The following is a 17,042-nucleotide window of genomic DNA, read 5'->3' on the forward strand; positions in this document are numbered from 1 at the left end:
TGTGCGACTTTGTTTTGATAAGGTTTTGCTTGGTAGCTATTTTGTGGTGCTTAGTTGGGATTGTAAGGAAGTTGTTTAGGTTCCTTCAAGGTAATGGAATGAAGTGGGTATCTTCAGGCCTGTAATGTTGGGCCAATGATGCGATGACAACAATATCGGTTGGTTATCGGGAACATTTTAACCATAGGTTGTGGGCCTAGTGATCTTAATGGTTCATTTCTTATGTTTGTAGTGCTTTCGGTGTGGATGCGTTAATAGGGGTCAGGCGAGTCGTAAATCAGTTGGTTGGATAAAGAAAGCGGTAAGGATTGATGAAAGTATCAGTTTGGTATTAGAAAGTCTCGGCATGTTGTAGGCATTATAATTCCAGTTATTCGCAAGCTGTTGTTAGATTGTGATTCTCAAGTTGGAAATTTCTTATGCAATCGTAAGTCGTAAAGTACTTGGTCTTTGTATCGAGTGGATGCCTGGGTGGGGGTGCACCGGAACCGGTAAGGGTTGGATGTATCGCAGAAGTTCGTGGTTTGATCATCGTTGCTCGTCAAAGCAGTGGTTGGTAACAACATAGCAAAAAGTCAAGGATTGTTAAGATTTTGGGTTCATCATATGTTTTGGTTTTGGGTTAAGTTCGCGATCGGTGTGTTTCGAGGATCATTCTTCATGGTTCTAGTAGTTCCCTGGTTAAGGAATGGGGGTAGATTCAAATGGACATTCATCAGTTTAAGGGAAGGTTCTGTGAGGAGGTATCATGGGTAGCCATTCTCGAGCATGCTTTTGGTGGGAACTCGTGTCGGGAATCGCGAGTGGTTCATGCAAGGTTCATATCCAGAGCAGAGGGGTTAAGAAATCTGTATATCAAAGGCATCAGTTGGAGGATTCGAGATTTAGCTTATGTGTCTGCACTCCAGGATGGCTTCATCTTATGAATAAAGGGCAAGTGATGAGGGTTCGGGCTCTTAGCAGCAGTGTATCGACCCGATAGTCGAGGGAGTCTGTATTTTATATCTCTTGTGTGTTTATGGAATTGTTATCATCAATGGATGAATAAATTGTTCGATGGATAGGTGTCATGGTTTTAGCAATTGGTTTAGTTTGGGAGGTTTGTCAGGGAATCAGACCAATTCGATACCCAAGTTTGGATATATAAGGTTGGGTCTTTGCATGGTATTATGGGTTATTCTTCTTCTGGTTGGCAGTTTTTGTTTGGGTTTGATTATTTTGGGAAGGTCGTTTTATGTACAAAATTTTCGGGTGCATTCCTCAACTGTTGTTTTGTCATGTTAGTAAGCAGCGATTTCGACGATGAAATCTAATTAAATGGGGGAGAGTTCTAACACCTGATTCCAGATATGGTATTATTTTCAAGTACATATAGTAATCTTCTTTGGAAACCACAACGTTGTGGAGCCTCACTACAACGTGGCGTTGAGTTTTGGGCCGCGGGATTTAATGAGTCACCACGACGTAGTAGTGGCTGTTGGGGAAAACCTGTCACACCCCAAAACCGGAACGGCGGAAACGTTCTGGGGTGGATGACGTCATGTCAAGTATCACAACACATGCATTATAGTAATCAAAGTACAACAAAACATTGCATTAATAATAATAATTTTACATGGTTACATTAATACATCAATTCAAAGTAATACAAGTAATAGAATAGATACAACATGATACTAAGCTATCTTCATCAACAACTCCGAGATGTACCTGTCTAATGCTAACCTGAGAATACAAGTTATTTGAAAAGCGAGTATCAGCATTTTTACAAATGTTGGTGAGTTCATAAGTATTTTGTGACATTTCATTCAAATAACTTTATAAAGTAATAGTTTAAGTGTTTATAGTGTATTAGAGTTCTTTCCAGAAAATCCTATATTTTCTTTAATCAAAGCAGCCTTCTACCAAGACTGGTCAGTGTTATGTGGTAAAAAGTGGTTTTCCCTTAATTGCTATCATTATCAAAATACTGAATTTGATTATTAAAGAAAGCAAGAGACAACAGGGAAATAACATATGCCTCAGCAGTGAGGACTGCTGACTATGGCAAAGGAATCATAGACTCCAGGAGAGTATCGAACGAACGACACGCCTGGTTCAGTCTAACAAATAGAGACACAGACCCCATAAGGTACCAAATGAAAGGTACATCTGGTAAGGTCCAAAACAGTGAATGCAGACCGCAAACAATATCAAATGAAAGATATGTCTAGCAAGGTCTAAAACAGTGAATACCATGAATACAGTGGATACTGTGAATACAGTGGATACAGACCCCAGACAACATCAAATGAGAGATACGTCTTGTAAGGTCAAAACAGTGTGACTCTGAAATTGAATTACCAGCATACAGTGCAGATTGCTGGCGAAATACCGTTACCTTAAGGCCATGAATTATAAGGCAACCTGGGATACTCGTAACCATACTGACTAGAGTTCCATACGCCCTACAAGCGTCTATAAGATGTGACATTTGTCACCCGTTGGCTTGGTAGGCCGGGACTGTAGCTAGCACTCTGGGTGCGGGGTTGTCAATCCCGTATAGATCTATACACACAATGTCCGCTCTCCCTACAGGAGACTCTGGTTACCAACTAGACTACGGAGAAGGCCGTGTCCTGAAGATGCATCCCAAATAGTGGGTAGAGACTTCCAACTAATGGGTTTCTAATGTAAGTGTTGAACTAGAGGTAGAGACTCTTAACTGAATTGACTGAAGTAAACCCGTATGTCTATGCTTGTGTACATAATATATAAGTAATGAATCAAACGACCTTCGGATGGACATCCGATCCCACCAGACCACATCTCAACGAAGAAAAGGAAATAGGGCGGACAAGCCTTCCTAAGTCCTTTAATCATTATTTATATGCATCTATACAAGCACAGACATACATCTAACTACAACTGAGTGCGTATCAAGTAGAAGTGGTTCTTGTGAAATAGGAGTGTCTAATATGTGAAGTAGGAGCGGTCGCAAGTGAAGTAGGAGTGTCTAATATGTGAAGTAGGAGCGGTCGCAAGTGAAGTAGGAGTGTCGAACAAGTGAAGTAAAAGCGGTCGCAAGTGAAGTAGGAGTGTCGAACAAGTATAAGCGTATCACGAAGTAGAGACGACTATAAGTGAAGTAAGAGCGTCTATCGGTATAAGCGACTACAAGTATAAGTGAAAACGTTACTAAGTAGGAGTATAAAATAAGTATAAGCGAAGCAACAGTATCTAATAGGTAAAAGTATACGTCGTGAAAGAGAAACTTTGATGAAAAACCTTTATGTTCGGAGAAAATCACAATTTATATCCTTTTGTAAAAACATGTTTGAAAACCTTTGGAAATCTTTCATAAATCAGTTTAGAATGAATTTATACAAAACAATATAAGTAAGAGTTTTGAAACGAATGAAAGCCTTTTAGAAAACCATTATAGTGTCCTACTCAGTAAAACAGTGTACAGTGTCGTAAAATCTTGTGCATGCGGGTTATCAATCACATGTGATTGATATGATAACTGGCATGTTTAACTTGTATTCCCCCTATAAAACATGTAAAAACATTTAAAAGGTTCATTCCGGGGTATGAACTCACCTGGTGTAAGTAGGTCCGACGAAGGTGCCGTTTGGGCGTTCGGTGTCACGCAAGGACTTGAACACACACAATGACCTATTTAACATATGATAACATATGTTCACATACAATTAGTATATTTAATACTAATTAAGCAAATATACGCGCTCAAAGGAGCGGAAAACACTTTGGATAAGTGTTTGGGTGTCCCGGGTAGCGTCTAAAGGCGTGTATGGCTAGGGAATGGAGTTTACTATCCGAGAGTAAACCCCTTTATATGATGTTTACGGCCCAGGGACTACTCACCATGAGTTTACGACCGTAAACTCATGGTGATGGGTTCTAGGGTGTTTTAAGGCTTCTACTTGCTCATGGAATTATTCTAAGTACTTTTCCAAAAAGGCATGAGTGGGTTTAAGGCTTCTAAGGGCATTATATTGGAGTTTACGGCCTAGGGACAACTCCTAAGGGAGTTTACGGCCGTAAACTCTCATCCCTTTAGTTTGTTGAAGTTTCAAGCCCTTATTGCCTTGCTAGTAACTTATAATGAAGTATGATGCCATTTTGGGGGATTAAATCAATGTTTTGAGCATGTTTAAGGGTGTTTACGGCCTTGACACATCTTTGGGCCGTAAACTCCTTTTACTCCTTCATTTTATTGAGTTTAATTGATCCAAACCCAAAGGACTAGCCCCTAATTTATGTCTTAAGCCTTGGTATGAATTTAGGGCACCCTTTAACATGTTTTTATGAGTTTACGGCCCTGGAACTATTTCTTGGGAAGCTTTGGCCGTAAACTCCTAAATGGAGGGTGTTTGACATGTTTAAGGTCCCCAAACTATTTTTAGATGATTCTAGGATTTATTCCAAGGCTATTGGTGGAGTTCTATGGCTTTTAAGCATGTAAAAATGAGTTTACACCCCATGTTTGAGGGGTTTACGGCCCAAGCACATTCCTTGGCCATAAACTGCTATTTGCTCCTCAAAATTCATGACTAGGGTGTTCTAAGTCCGGATTTGCAAGCCATAAGGTCGTATCTAAGTCCCAATGTTGGTTTGGAGGGGTTAAATTGCTTAAAAACCCACTTATTAAGTGTTTACAGCCCAAGCATGCTCCTTGGCCGTAAACACATGTTCCAAGTCCAATTCTATGCTATAAACACGAATCATAATGTTTAGAGTAAGCTAGGGTAAGCGGACTTACAATTTCGAAGCGTTTGGTTGCGGATTTGGGGCGAAAACGGGTCTAGAGTGAGAGTATAGAGAGAGAGGGTGGAAAAGCTCCAAATGGAGTTTACTCCCCTTTATATATGGGTGGGAGTTGGAGCTCAGTGGAATTCTACCCAATACTGCCGTTAAACGGGGCTTTTGGTCGCACCCGATTTAGTGGTCGTAACAATAAAACTTAACATTTTCCAAATAAATGGGAATGGGTGTTATGTGTTTTTATTTCTTTTTATCACGACTTAACGGCATATTAAATGTAAACAAATGGGATGTTTATTAAATTTGACGACCTCTAATTAACGGAACTTTATAAACTGGAATATTCCGTTAACGGTAACGGGGAAATGTAACGGAACAACTTGGGTTGTCACATCATCCCCCCGTTAGAGGGAATTTCGTCCCGAAATTTAGGTCTAGGCAAGGAAGTAGGTATGAATGGCCAAGTAGAGGTAAGAGAGTACTTCCTACACGGTTGTCCTCGCATTCCCAAGTGAACTCTAGCCTGTGTTTGTCATTCCGACAGACCTTCACGTACGGGATGCGGATTCCATCTCGTGTAGCTAGTGGGTTCCAACTGATGTATCTACAAGGTTAGGGTTCTCAATGGATTCTATCAAGATGAGTGAGGCACGAAGAGTGATGTCGGGAAATCACATATCGAGTCTAAGAAGTGGATCGATCGGGTGTGAATCTTGTGGTATATCCGAAGGTAGTAGCGGCCTGAAAAAGGTTGGACCATGTCTCCATGAGAATTCTCATATGGTCCTAAGCTCTCGGAGTGGTAGAACTTTTATGTACTCAGAACATAGTATACTTCTATGGCAAGATCATCACTGGCGTGATCGCCATTCCGAAGTTCCTAACGTTCTCACTCGTACTGTGCGTGTAGTCCTTCAGGTTGGTTCTTAGAAAGCTCGGGTAGTCTTTGGTCTCACGTTTCCTGTCACTTGGCTGATAGAGACTTTCTAGATCGTCAAGTGGGTTGCGTGACTATGGTTATCGGTTTGCTGAAGAGTGTCTATCTCAAGCTTGTGCAAAATGGACCTGCACTAACGAATCTTGAGATACGGAAACCCTGAGGGTCGGGGAGATAGGGTTTCACCAGACGAGTGTTGGACTATCTCGGGAGGTGGTTCTACTATCTCTGCGTGAGACGGTATTCGTGGAACACCTAATAGTCCAATTAACCTCTAAGACTTTCGTTTGATCTAGTGCGGAAAGCGCAGGCTCCTGCATAATTCCTCGACTAACACCAAGGCTAGTGTCAAGTCTATAATCTCTTCGGGATTCGAGACTTGAGGCTTAACGCAACTACTTTCGCACTTTGATCGAGTATTCTTGGCTACGAAGGTTATCCTGTGGTTCTCGGTATCCTAGTGTTCACTTCGGAGAATGAAGTCTATCGTCTACAGGGCGACGACGATTTCCTCCATACGAGAGGGTGGAGGATGATAGGCACTACCTGTCTATAACAGGGTGGGCGAAGTGCCTGAGTAGTGCGAGCATATACTGCAACTACTCTTCCGAAAGTTCTGAGTTTTCTCGGTCTAGGTCAAATCTAGTGGGTATAGGGTCTCATCACTCGAAACTTTACTAGCTCAACCCGCAGTGATTCTCTTGATTCCGGCTCCTATGCTATGGAATAGGGTGAAGGGATTTTCTAAGAGGTTCGTGGTAGAGCTCATGCTTAGCCTAACTACAAATACCGGGTGTATGCAAGCAGTATATAATTGAGGTCGGCAGGATGTTCAGCTGTGCGACTCCACCCCAAACCCACAACCCAACGAGGAACAGGGAATAGGGAGGAAACACACACCTTAAATCTTTTTGATCTCAATTATATGCCACCTTTATGCATATACCTGGTTATAGTGGTCAGTCTCATGAGTTCTGTTCTCTGGGTTCAAGAACCTGATGTGCGAGGTGCGAAGGGTCTTTCCGGGGATTCTACGGAGTATGCTTCGGTTGGTTGTCGTCTTCTGGAGTATCTGTAGTGTCGTTCACTTCGGTGTTCATCTGACTACGAGGGGTCGGTCAACGGCACACGATACCCTCTCTTGGGTACTTCGGAAGGTTTGAGATAAGAGGGACGATTGACGGATCGCATTAGGTTAGATTATTTGTGTTAGGTTTAGGTTCGGGAGAACCTTTATTTGCCGACATGGCTATGGAGAAAGTTCTTTTTACACAACACTAAGGATGTACACACGGTTGCACGAAGTCAAACCATGATCAATAGAGTCGTCGAAGTTGGCACACTTCGACATGATATATAATGAAGATCGATAGATTCATGTGCCGAACAGGCACACAAGTTCTAGGCGTCTCGAGTTTCGTCCTATGTATCACTACCGTGGATACCTGGACCGATAGAGTCGACGCGGAACTATAGAGAGTTCTAAGTGTTTCTGAATAGAGTACCTTTTCATGAACGGATTCTCACAAGGCATTTCTATAATCGCCTAACATATACTAGTCATGTATATTTAAGGTGGGGAGGACTGTTGACTGAGCGACCCCGCCCTAAATCCACAACCAAACGAGGAACAGGAAATGAGGCGGCATTCGCTCACTCTAGGTCTGTCCATCTTAAATATACATGGTCGTAACGTATATGTTTAGCCATTATAGTTTTACCTAATGAATTTTAAATTTTATAACAGTGCTGCGACTTTCGCCTTATTGGGAAGAATTTACATTTGAATTAGTCTTTTATTGTTTTTAGTTTAGTTATCCGAGATCGAGAGACGTACCAAAATGTAACGAGTTCCTTGATGCTTCTCCCTAAGCAGTAGTGTCAGGCTCCTTCTGTGTCTCTGTCTTTCCCTTCAGTTGGGCAGTCTTTATTGAAGTGTCCCATTTTACCACATAGGTGGCAAACTGTATGGGTCGCCACATTGGGGGTTGATGTAATGAACTCAACCGGGGTTCTGCAGACGCGAGTAGTATGCCCCAACATGTGGCACCTAGCACAATAGAGCTCCCGGCAGGCACCATGATGATGGTAGCTGCACTTGCTGCAGTGGGGAAGGTCTCCTAGGTACGGTCTTCTTGGAGTCGGGAGGGAAGGATTGACAGGGGTATAGACTGCCTTAGCTCGTTGCCCATCGGAAGGTCCTTGAGCCGAGGCACTTCCCTCCTCTATCTTGAGTTTTCTCTTTAGTGGGTTCAGTGGAGGTTCTTGGGTGGCTGAGTATGGAAGTGTTGGTTGCTGCTGTCCATTGCCAGGATTGGAAATCCCGACAGGGCCCTTGCTAACATTGGCGGTGTTAGCATTCAGGTGAGCCATGACAGCTGCTACGGCTGTTGAGACTGCAGCTTGGAACGTAGCTTCATCGAATAAGAGAGTAGGTTTCTTGCTTGTGGATTGGTTACGCTTCTTCGGTGGCATGGTTTTCCTACACGGAAAGGAATACAAGGTAATGAGAGACGATGGTTAACCCTGGACATTTCTGTCCTGAACGTATTAGGCATAAATTTTTCCCGTGCCTTGGGTACCGGTCGTCTGAGTGTCGACCTACATCCCTATGATGTAGTCTTGGCAATCGAAGTGGGTACATGAGTATCGGAAAAAGGCCATAAGATGCGAGTCGTTCCTACTAAGTTACCTTTATGCTGGGAAAGGTTTCACTCTCCGGTCTGGAGAGATTTGAGAACGGTTCGGAATGAAACTGCGGGAAGAGAGGCTCACAAGAGCAGATGGCTAAAATTCTCTCAATAGAGATGCGAGGATCTGCCCTAATCGTGTATTTGGCAACGGGAAACGACGATTTTACCTAACACATAGCGTGAGCAGTGTAACCACTAACTCACTAAATTGTATTATTTTAAGGGTTTATTAGTGTGACGAACACGAGGAAAAGACAATTCCCGGGTTCCATGTACTAGCTCCCTCGGTCTGCCTCGTATCTTTGACTGGAATTGGCGTTGGTTTCCTTCCAGGTATGGTATTATTTTCAAGTACATATAGTAATCTTCTTTGGAAACCACAACGTTGTGGAGCCTCACTACAACGTGGCGTTGAGTTTTGGGCCGCGGGATTTAATGAGTCACCACGACGTAGTAGTGGCTGTTGGGGAAAACCTGTCACACCCCAAAACCGGAACGGCGGAAACGTTCTGGGGTGGATGACGTCATGTCAAGTATCACAACACATGCATTATAGTAATCAAAGTACAACAAAACATTGCATTAATAATAATAATTTTACATGGTTACATTAATACATCAATTCAAAGTAATACAAGTAATAGAATAGATACAACATGATACTAAGCTATCTTCATCAACAACTCCGAGATGTACCTGTCTAATGCTAACCTGAGAATACAAGTTATTTGAAAAGCGAGTATCAGCATTTTTACAAATGTTGGTGAGTTCATAAGTATTTTGTGACATTTCATTCAAATAACTTTATAAAGTAATAGTTTAAGTGTTTATAGTGTATTAGAGTTCTTTCCAGAAAATCCTATATTTTCTTTAATCAAAGCAGCCTTCTACCAAGACTGGTCAGTGTTATGTGGTAAAAAGTGGTTTTCCCTTAATTGCTATCATTATCAAAATACTGAATTTGATTATTAAAGAAAGCAAGAGACAACAGGGAAATAACATATGCCTCAGCAGTGAGGACTGCTGACTATGGCAAAGGAATCATAGACTCCAGGAGAGTATCGAACGAACGACACGCCTGGTTCAGTCTAACAAATAGAGACACAGACCCCATAAGGTACCAAATGAAAGGTACAGCTGGTAAGGTCCAAAACAGTGAATGCAGACCGCAGACAATATCAAATGAAAGATATGTCTAGCAAGGTCTAAAACAGTGAATACCATGAATACAGTGAATACAATGGATACTGTGAATACAGTGGATACAAACCCCAGACAGCATCAAATGAGAGATATGTCTTGTAAGGTCAAAACAGTGTGACTCTGAAATTGAATTACCAGCATACAGTGCAGATTGCTGGCGAAATACCGTTACCTTAAGGCCATGAATTATAAGGCAACCTGGGATACTCGTAACCATACTGACTAGAGTTCCATACGCCCTACAAGCGTCTATAAGATGTGACATTTGTCACCCGTTGGCTTGGAAGGTCGGGGCTGTATCTAGCAGTCTGGGTGCGGGGTTGTCAATCCCATATAGATCTATACACACAATGTCCGCTCTCCCTACAGGAGACTCTGGTTACCAACTAGACTACGGAGAAGGCCGTGTCCTGAAGATGCATCCCAAATAGTGGGTAGAGACTTCCAACTAATGGGTTTCTAATGTAAGTGTTGAACTAGAGGTAGAGACTCTTAACTGAATTGACTGAAGTAAACCCGTATGTCTATGCTTGTGTACATAATATATAAGTAATGAATCAAACGACCTTCGGATGGACATCCGATCCCACCAGACCACATCTCAACGAAGAAAAGGAAATAAGGCGGACAAGCCTTCCTAAGTCCTTTAATCATTATTTATATGCATCTATACAAGCACAGACATACATCTAACTACAACTGAGTGTGTATCAAGTAGAAGTGGTTCTTGTGAAATAGGAGTGTCTAATATGTGAAGTAGGAGCGGTCGCAAGTGAAGTAGGAGTGTCTAATATGTGAAGTAGGAGCGGTCGCAAGTGAAGTAGGAGTGTCGAACAAGTGAAGTAAAAGCGGTCGCAAGTGAAGTAGGAGTGTCGAACAAGTATAAGCGTATCACGAAGTAGAGACGACTATAAGTGAAGTAAGAGCGTCTATCGGTATAAGCGACTACAAGTATAAGTGAAAACGTTACTAAGTAGGAGTATAAAATAAGTATAAGCGAAGCAACAATATCTAATAGGTAAAAGTATACGTCGTGAAAGAGAAACTTTGATGAAAAACCTTTATGTTCGGAGAAAATCACAATTTATATCCTTTTGTAAAAACATGTTTGAAAACCTTTGGAAATCTTTCATAAATCAGTTTAGAATGAATTTATACAAAACAGTATAAGTAAGAGTTTTGAAACGAATGAAAGCCTTTTAGAAAACCATTATAGTGTCCTACTCAGTAAAACAGTGTACAGTGTCGTAAAATCTTGTGCATGCGGGTTATCAATCACATGTGATTGATATGATAACTGGCATGTTTAACTTGTATTCCCCCCTATAAAACATGTAAAAACATTTAAAAGGTTCATTCAGGGGTATGAACTCACCTGGTGTAAGTAGGTCCGACGAAGGTGCCGTTTGGGCGTTCGGTGTCACGCAAGGACTTGAACACACACAATGACCCTATTTAACATATGATAACATATGTTCACATATAATTAGTATATTTAATACTAATTAAGCAAATATACGCGCTCAAAGGAGCGGAAAACACTTTGGATAAGTGTTTGGGTGTCCCGGGTAGCGTCTAAAGGCGTGTATGGCTAGGGAATGGAGTTTACTATCCGAGAGTAAACCCCTTTATATGATGTTTACGGCCCAGGGACTACTCACCATGAGTTTACGACCGTAAACTCATGGTGATGGGTTCTAGGGTGTTTTAAGGCTTCTACTTGCTCATGGAATTATTCTAAGTACTTTTCCAAAAAGGCATGAGTGGGTTTAAGGCTTCTAAGGGCATTATATTGGAGTTTACGGCCTAGGGACAACTCCTAAGGGAGTTTACGGCCGTAAACTCTCATCCCTTTAGTTTGTTGAAGTTTCAAGCCCTTATTGCCTTGCTAGTAACTTATAATGAAGTATGATGCCATTTTGGGGGATTAAATCAATGTTTTGAGCATGTTTAAGGGTGTTTACGGCCTTGACACATGTCTAGGCTGTAAACTCCTTTTACTCCTTCATTTTATTGAGTTTAATTGATCCAAACCCAAAGGACTAGCCCCTAATTTATGTCTTAAGCCTTGGTATGAATTTAGGGCACCCTTTAACATGTTTTTATGAGTTTACGGCCCTGGAACTATTTCTTGGGAAGCTTTGGCCGTAAACTCCTAAATGGAGGGTGTTTGACATGTTTAAGGTCCCCAAACTATTTTTAGATGATTCTAGGATTTATTCCAAGGCTATTGGTGGAGTTCTATGGCTTTTAAGCATGTAAAAATGAGTTTACACCCCATGTTTGAGGGGTTTACGGACCAAGCACATTCCTTGGCCGTAAACTGCTATTTGCTCCTCAAAATTCATGACTAGGGTGTTCTAAGTCCGGATTTGCAAGCCATAAGGTCGTATCTAAGTCCCAATGTTGGTTTGGAGGGGTTAAATTGCTTAAAAACCCACTTATTAAGTGTTTACAGCCCAAGCATGCTCCTTGGCCGTAGACACATGTTCCAAGTCCAATTCTATGCTATAAACACGAATCATAATGTTTAGAGTAAGCTAGGGTAAGCGAACTTACAATTTGGAAGCGTTTGGTTGCGGATTTGGGGCGAAAACGGGTCTAGAGTGAGAGTATAGAGAGAGAGGGTGGAAAAGCTCCAAATGGAGTTTACTCCCCTTTATATATGGGTGGGAGTTGGAGCTCAGTGGAATTCTACCCAATACTGCCGTTAAACGGGGCTTTTGGTCGCACCCGATTTAGTGGTCGTAACAATAAAACTTAACATTTTCCAAATAAATGGAAATGGGTGTTATGTGTTTTTATTTCTTTTTATCACGACTTAACGGCATATTAAATGTAAACAAATGGGATGTTTATTAAATTTGACGACCTCTAATTAACAGAACTTTATAAACTGGAATATTCCGTTAATGGTAACGGGGAAATGTAACGGAACAACTTGGGTTGTCACAAAACCCTAGAGTTTAAGGGTTGAGACCTATTTAAAGATCCTTACCCCGTTTAAGCCTCCTCCTATCAGCTCCATCTCTCAAAAATCGTTCCTTAAAAACCCTACCCTAGAGCCCTTTTGTGATTTTAGCCTTAAAAGTGTGAGTTTTTTGGTGCTTGTGAAGGAAGAAGGTGGTGGAAGACCTCATTAGGAGTCCAAGGCAAAGAAGATCCAGGAGTTCACCTTCCTCTAGCATCTCAAGGAAGTATAAAGTCTTTATCTTGATGATTTTATGAGTAGATCGATGGAAATTTCCCTTTCTTTCTCTAGATCTTATTGCCTTGAGTTGTTGAACTTCATAAAGCTTGCAACTTTATGAGTCTCCAGGCCATTTGGAGCATTTGACTCTTTGGATCTAGTCTAGAATTGACTTTGAGGGTCATACATGAAATCTTGGCTTTTTTGCCCTATTTTGACCTACTAAGAGTTCAAGACATGCATTGGACATGCATGTTTGAAAAACACCAACTTTTATGGTGTTAGAGAAAATTTTGTTTAAAGCACCGATTATTTCTTTACCTGTCAGAGTTAAAGACTTTGCAGTTTATAGTGATGCATCTGGAGTTGGGTTAGGTTGTGTTCTGACCTAGAGAGATAAAGTGATATCATATGCATCTCGACAAGTGAAACACCACTAGAAGAACTACCCCACTCATGATCTGGAGTTGGCAGTGCTAGTTTTTGCACTAAAGATATGAAGACATTATCTTTATGGCATGAGGTGTAAGCTTTACACCGATCATAAGAGTCTCTAGTATCTCTATGGTCAAAAGGAATTGAATATTAGGCAACGATGTTGGCTAGAGTTACTCAAAGACTATGATTGTGATATAATTTACCACCCTGGTAAGGCAAATGTCGTAGCATATGCTTTTAGTAGAAAGATAAATTTGGAAAGGAAAAGGCCAAGGGCGTTGAGAATTGAAATTGTCTCAACAAGTGTGGATAATATTAAGAAAGCTTAGGAAGAAGTTTTGGAAGGAGATAACCGAAAAGAAGAACGTTTAGGCAAAACATTGGAATCCGGTTCGAACGACCAAGAGTTGAAGGTATTCCAAAACAGGATATAGGTGCCTAAGATAGGAGGAATGAGAGATATTCTTATGGAATAAGCTCAAAAGACCATGTACACGATTCATCTAGGAAGAACCAAGATGTATAGGGATTTGAAAACTTATTACTGGTGGCCAATGATGAAGCTCGATGTTGCAAAATATGTTGTTGATTGTGTGACTTGCGCAAGAGTTAAAGCACAACATCAGAAACCTTACGGGAGCTTGGAACCTTTACATGTACCCATGGGTAAATGGGAAGACATCACCTTGGATTTTGTAACCAAATTGCCCAGGACAAAGAAAGGTCGCGATATGATTTGGGTAATCATAGATTGATTGATGAAGAGTGCACATTGCATAACGGTTAATGATAAGTGGTCTATAGATAAGATTGCAAATGTCTACTTAAAGGAGATAGCAAGACTTCATGGTGTTTCTTTAATGATTTTGTCGCATCGTGATAGTCATTTCATGTCGAGGTTTTGGACGAGCCTACAAAAAGAAATGGGTACGAAGTTGTGTTTGAGTACAACCTACCATCCACAGACTGATGGTCAGAGTGAAAGGACAATTCAAACACTGGAATATATGTTGAGAGCATGTACCCTAGAATTACAAGGTAATTGGGATTAGCATCTACCCATGGTACAATTTTCCTACAACAATAGTTACCATTAGAGCATTAATATGACACCTTATAAAGCCTTGTACGGACAGAAGTTTCGTAGGCCATCTTGTTGGCTTGATGCTGGAGAAAAACAGTTTATGGCTCCCGCAATGGTCCATCAGACTGCTGAAAAGATAAAGGTGATTAGAGAAAGGATGTTAGCATCTCAAGATCGTCAGAAGAGCTATGCTGTCAAGAAGCGACAAACAATGACCTTCGAAGTTAGAGATTTGGTGTTGCTCAACGTCTCACCATGGAAGGTACTTGTACAATTTGGAAAGAGAGGAAAGTTGAGTACAAGATTTATTAGGCCATTCAAGGTTCTTTAGAGAGTTGGGAATCAAGCTTACAAGCTGGAACTGCCAGAAGAACTGGATGGTATTCATAACACTTTCCATGTGTGTTATTTGAGGAAGTTCACGGGAGAAATTCCCTATATAATTCCGCTTTCGGAGATAAGGATTGATGAAGACAAGAGGTTAATCGAAGAGTCTGAAGCGATTTCTAATTACGAGACGAAGAAGTTACGATGTAAGATGGTCGATTTAGTGTTTGTGCGATGGAAACATACGTTAGGGTCGAACCTCACCTGGGAGACAGAAAGTGAGATGAAGAATCGCTATAACATCTATTTGTTAACGCATGATTTTGATGATGGAATCATCCTAAGGGGGAGAGAATTGTAATGCCTGCGTTTTCCCGCTAGACATTAATAAGATAATGTAATAGTTAGGGTCAACAATTGTAACCTTTATAGAAAATAAATAAAGAAAATTATTGGAGTATTATGTGTAATTATTTGTAGTGCACGTGCTTATAGAATATAATAAAATAGGAATAAAATACGCATCTAAATAGAATAATAATTAGGACGGATATCCTTGACGAAAGTTGAAGTAGTCATAGCAAGGATTCCGGAAAATATATAGAACGCTTAAATCAGACTTATAACAAAGCAGTTATGATCATTTAAAGTTTCACGATTCGACCCGATACGGCAACGCTCGTCGTAAAAAACAAATTTTTGTTAGGTTACTTTTTAGCCTTAGTGATCTAAACGAAAGTCGTAGTAGTTGTCAAACTAAGAGCATGCCTAGAGAGAACATCCAAATTTGACTTCGTGAGAGGAAGTTATGATTTCTTGAAGTTTCAGCAAAACATTGAGGGCACAAAAATTGAACTTTTGATCAGCCGATTTTTAGCCGAACCAATCTAAACGAGAATTGAAGATCTCGTTAATAGGAGTTCAACGATATAAAGAAAGTCGAAAACAGACGCCAGATGAGAGAGTTATGCATTTTATACGGACTTTAATGGTTTAAGCATGTGTAAAATAAATAAAGTCAAAATTAGCTGACGGAGTCTAAATGAAATTTATAGATCTTGTAGATAGATACGCGTGGATATAAAATATGTCAAAAATGGAGTTCGTATGAAGAAGTTATGCAATTTTGAAAATCCATGTGCGCGTATGCGCGACGCGCACGACCTTCTAAAAGCCGCCACATCGCTCCACCTATTGATCGCCATGTGTCAAGTTTTCAGAGGGGAAGAGTAGCGCCCAAGCAGGTTTGCGGCGCGCACCTGCCCTGTATGCGGCGTGCATGGGTATTTTCCTTCTTATAAATAACATTCCGATCCTTTGCCTCATTCCCTACAAGTTTCTCTCTCGAATTCTCTCTGTTGTAGCCCCATTTTGTAGCTAATAGCCTGGAGTTCCACCAATGGAATTTCTGGACTTTTGTCTAGAAAATCCCTGTAAGTTAAATTACACTTAGCCTTGTTTTAGTGTAATTTATATTTGTTGTCATAGTCGTTGTTATGAACTTATAAATAAGAACTATCTGTAATTCCAAGTTATAATACTGATTGATCTACTTATGTGAGAGGTGACTAAAATGGTCATGTTGGTTTAGTTGTTGGATTTCAGAAAAGGCTATACACCGAAATGCTCCTGCCTCCTAACTGTCCTGCCTGACTGATCCTTATTTGATAGAACCATCAGTATTCACTGGAATGATTGATAGGTCTAGGCTATTTTTAGTTACGTAAAATATTAGACTAAGACTTAGTGATAATGATACTAGGTTACGTCAAAGGAAAAGTCAGTTGTTAAAAGCGAAGCGTTGTCCAAGTTTTGAGGCATCACTTTAACAAGTGAGTGCATGGTCACTTTCATCTTATACATAGGTATGAAATATTTAATATTCATCTATGTTAGATGAATGATCTATACATGTTTTATCTGATTTAAACTGTATACATATTTTTATACCGATAAATATATTAGGTATAGATATGTAGATGAAAGATGAAATAGATGAAAGGGGCCTCAACTTTTTGGTATGACACGTGCTTGATGTTGAGTCATCTAGTGGAGTATAGATAACGACCACAAACTATTCTAGACAGTCCAGTGGAACGCTAGCAGACTCGCAACCCGTAGGTGTTTTTTGAACTAAGTGTTCATTAAGTGTACTCCACCCCCCCATGGTTTCCTTATTGACATATATTGCCAAGGAATCCCCTAAGCATTATTTTCTATCCCGAAGATGATCCTTATGAAAGGTCCCTTAAATTAGATGCTTTAGCGACAAAAAGTGAGGATAACGAGAATATGTAATCGGGTTGAATGATTTGAAAAAAATATATAATTAAAAAAAAATTACTTATTGTGGGTTGAAAACCCTATGTGCAGGTAGTGACACGAGAACACATGTGTGATAAT

General features: G+C 40.6%; 1 protein-coding gene across 1 annotated transcript; it reads left to right on the forward strand.

Annotated features, from left to right (window-relative positions):
- The first annotated feature begins 14,334 nt into the window (after positions 1-14,334).
- On the forward strand, positions 14,335-15,000 carry LOC145050641 (uncharacterized). Its single transcript, XM_078998859.1, has 2 exons — positions 14,335-14,574; positions 14,731-15,000. The coding sequence occupies exons 1-2, from the start codon at positions 14,335-14,337 to the stop codon at positions 14,998-15,000; spliced, it is 510 nt and encodes a 169-aa protein (XP_078854985.1).
- Positions 15,001-17,042: the final 2,042 nt, after the last annotated feature.

This window comes from Lactuca serriola, chromosome 5, assembly GCF_051521515.1.
Source record: "Lactuca serriola cultivar US96UC23 chromosome 5, Lser_US96UC23_V15, whole genome shotgun sequence".
In the NCBI taxonomy this organism is placed as follows: Eukaryota; Viridiplantae; Streptophyta; class Magnoliopsida; order Asterales; family Asteraceae; genus Lactuca; species Lactuca serriola.

Excerpts from the sequence above, each read along its gene's own strand:
- LOC145050641 (XM_078998859.1), top strand. The coding sequence starts at position 14,335 with ATGACACCTTATAAAGCCTTGTACGGACAGAAGTTTCGTAGGCCATCT. Across the intron at positions 14,575-14,730 it reads TCAACGTCTCACCATGGAAG|TTCACGGGAGAAATTCCCTA; the intron begins GTACTTGTACAA and ends TATTTGAGGAAG.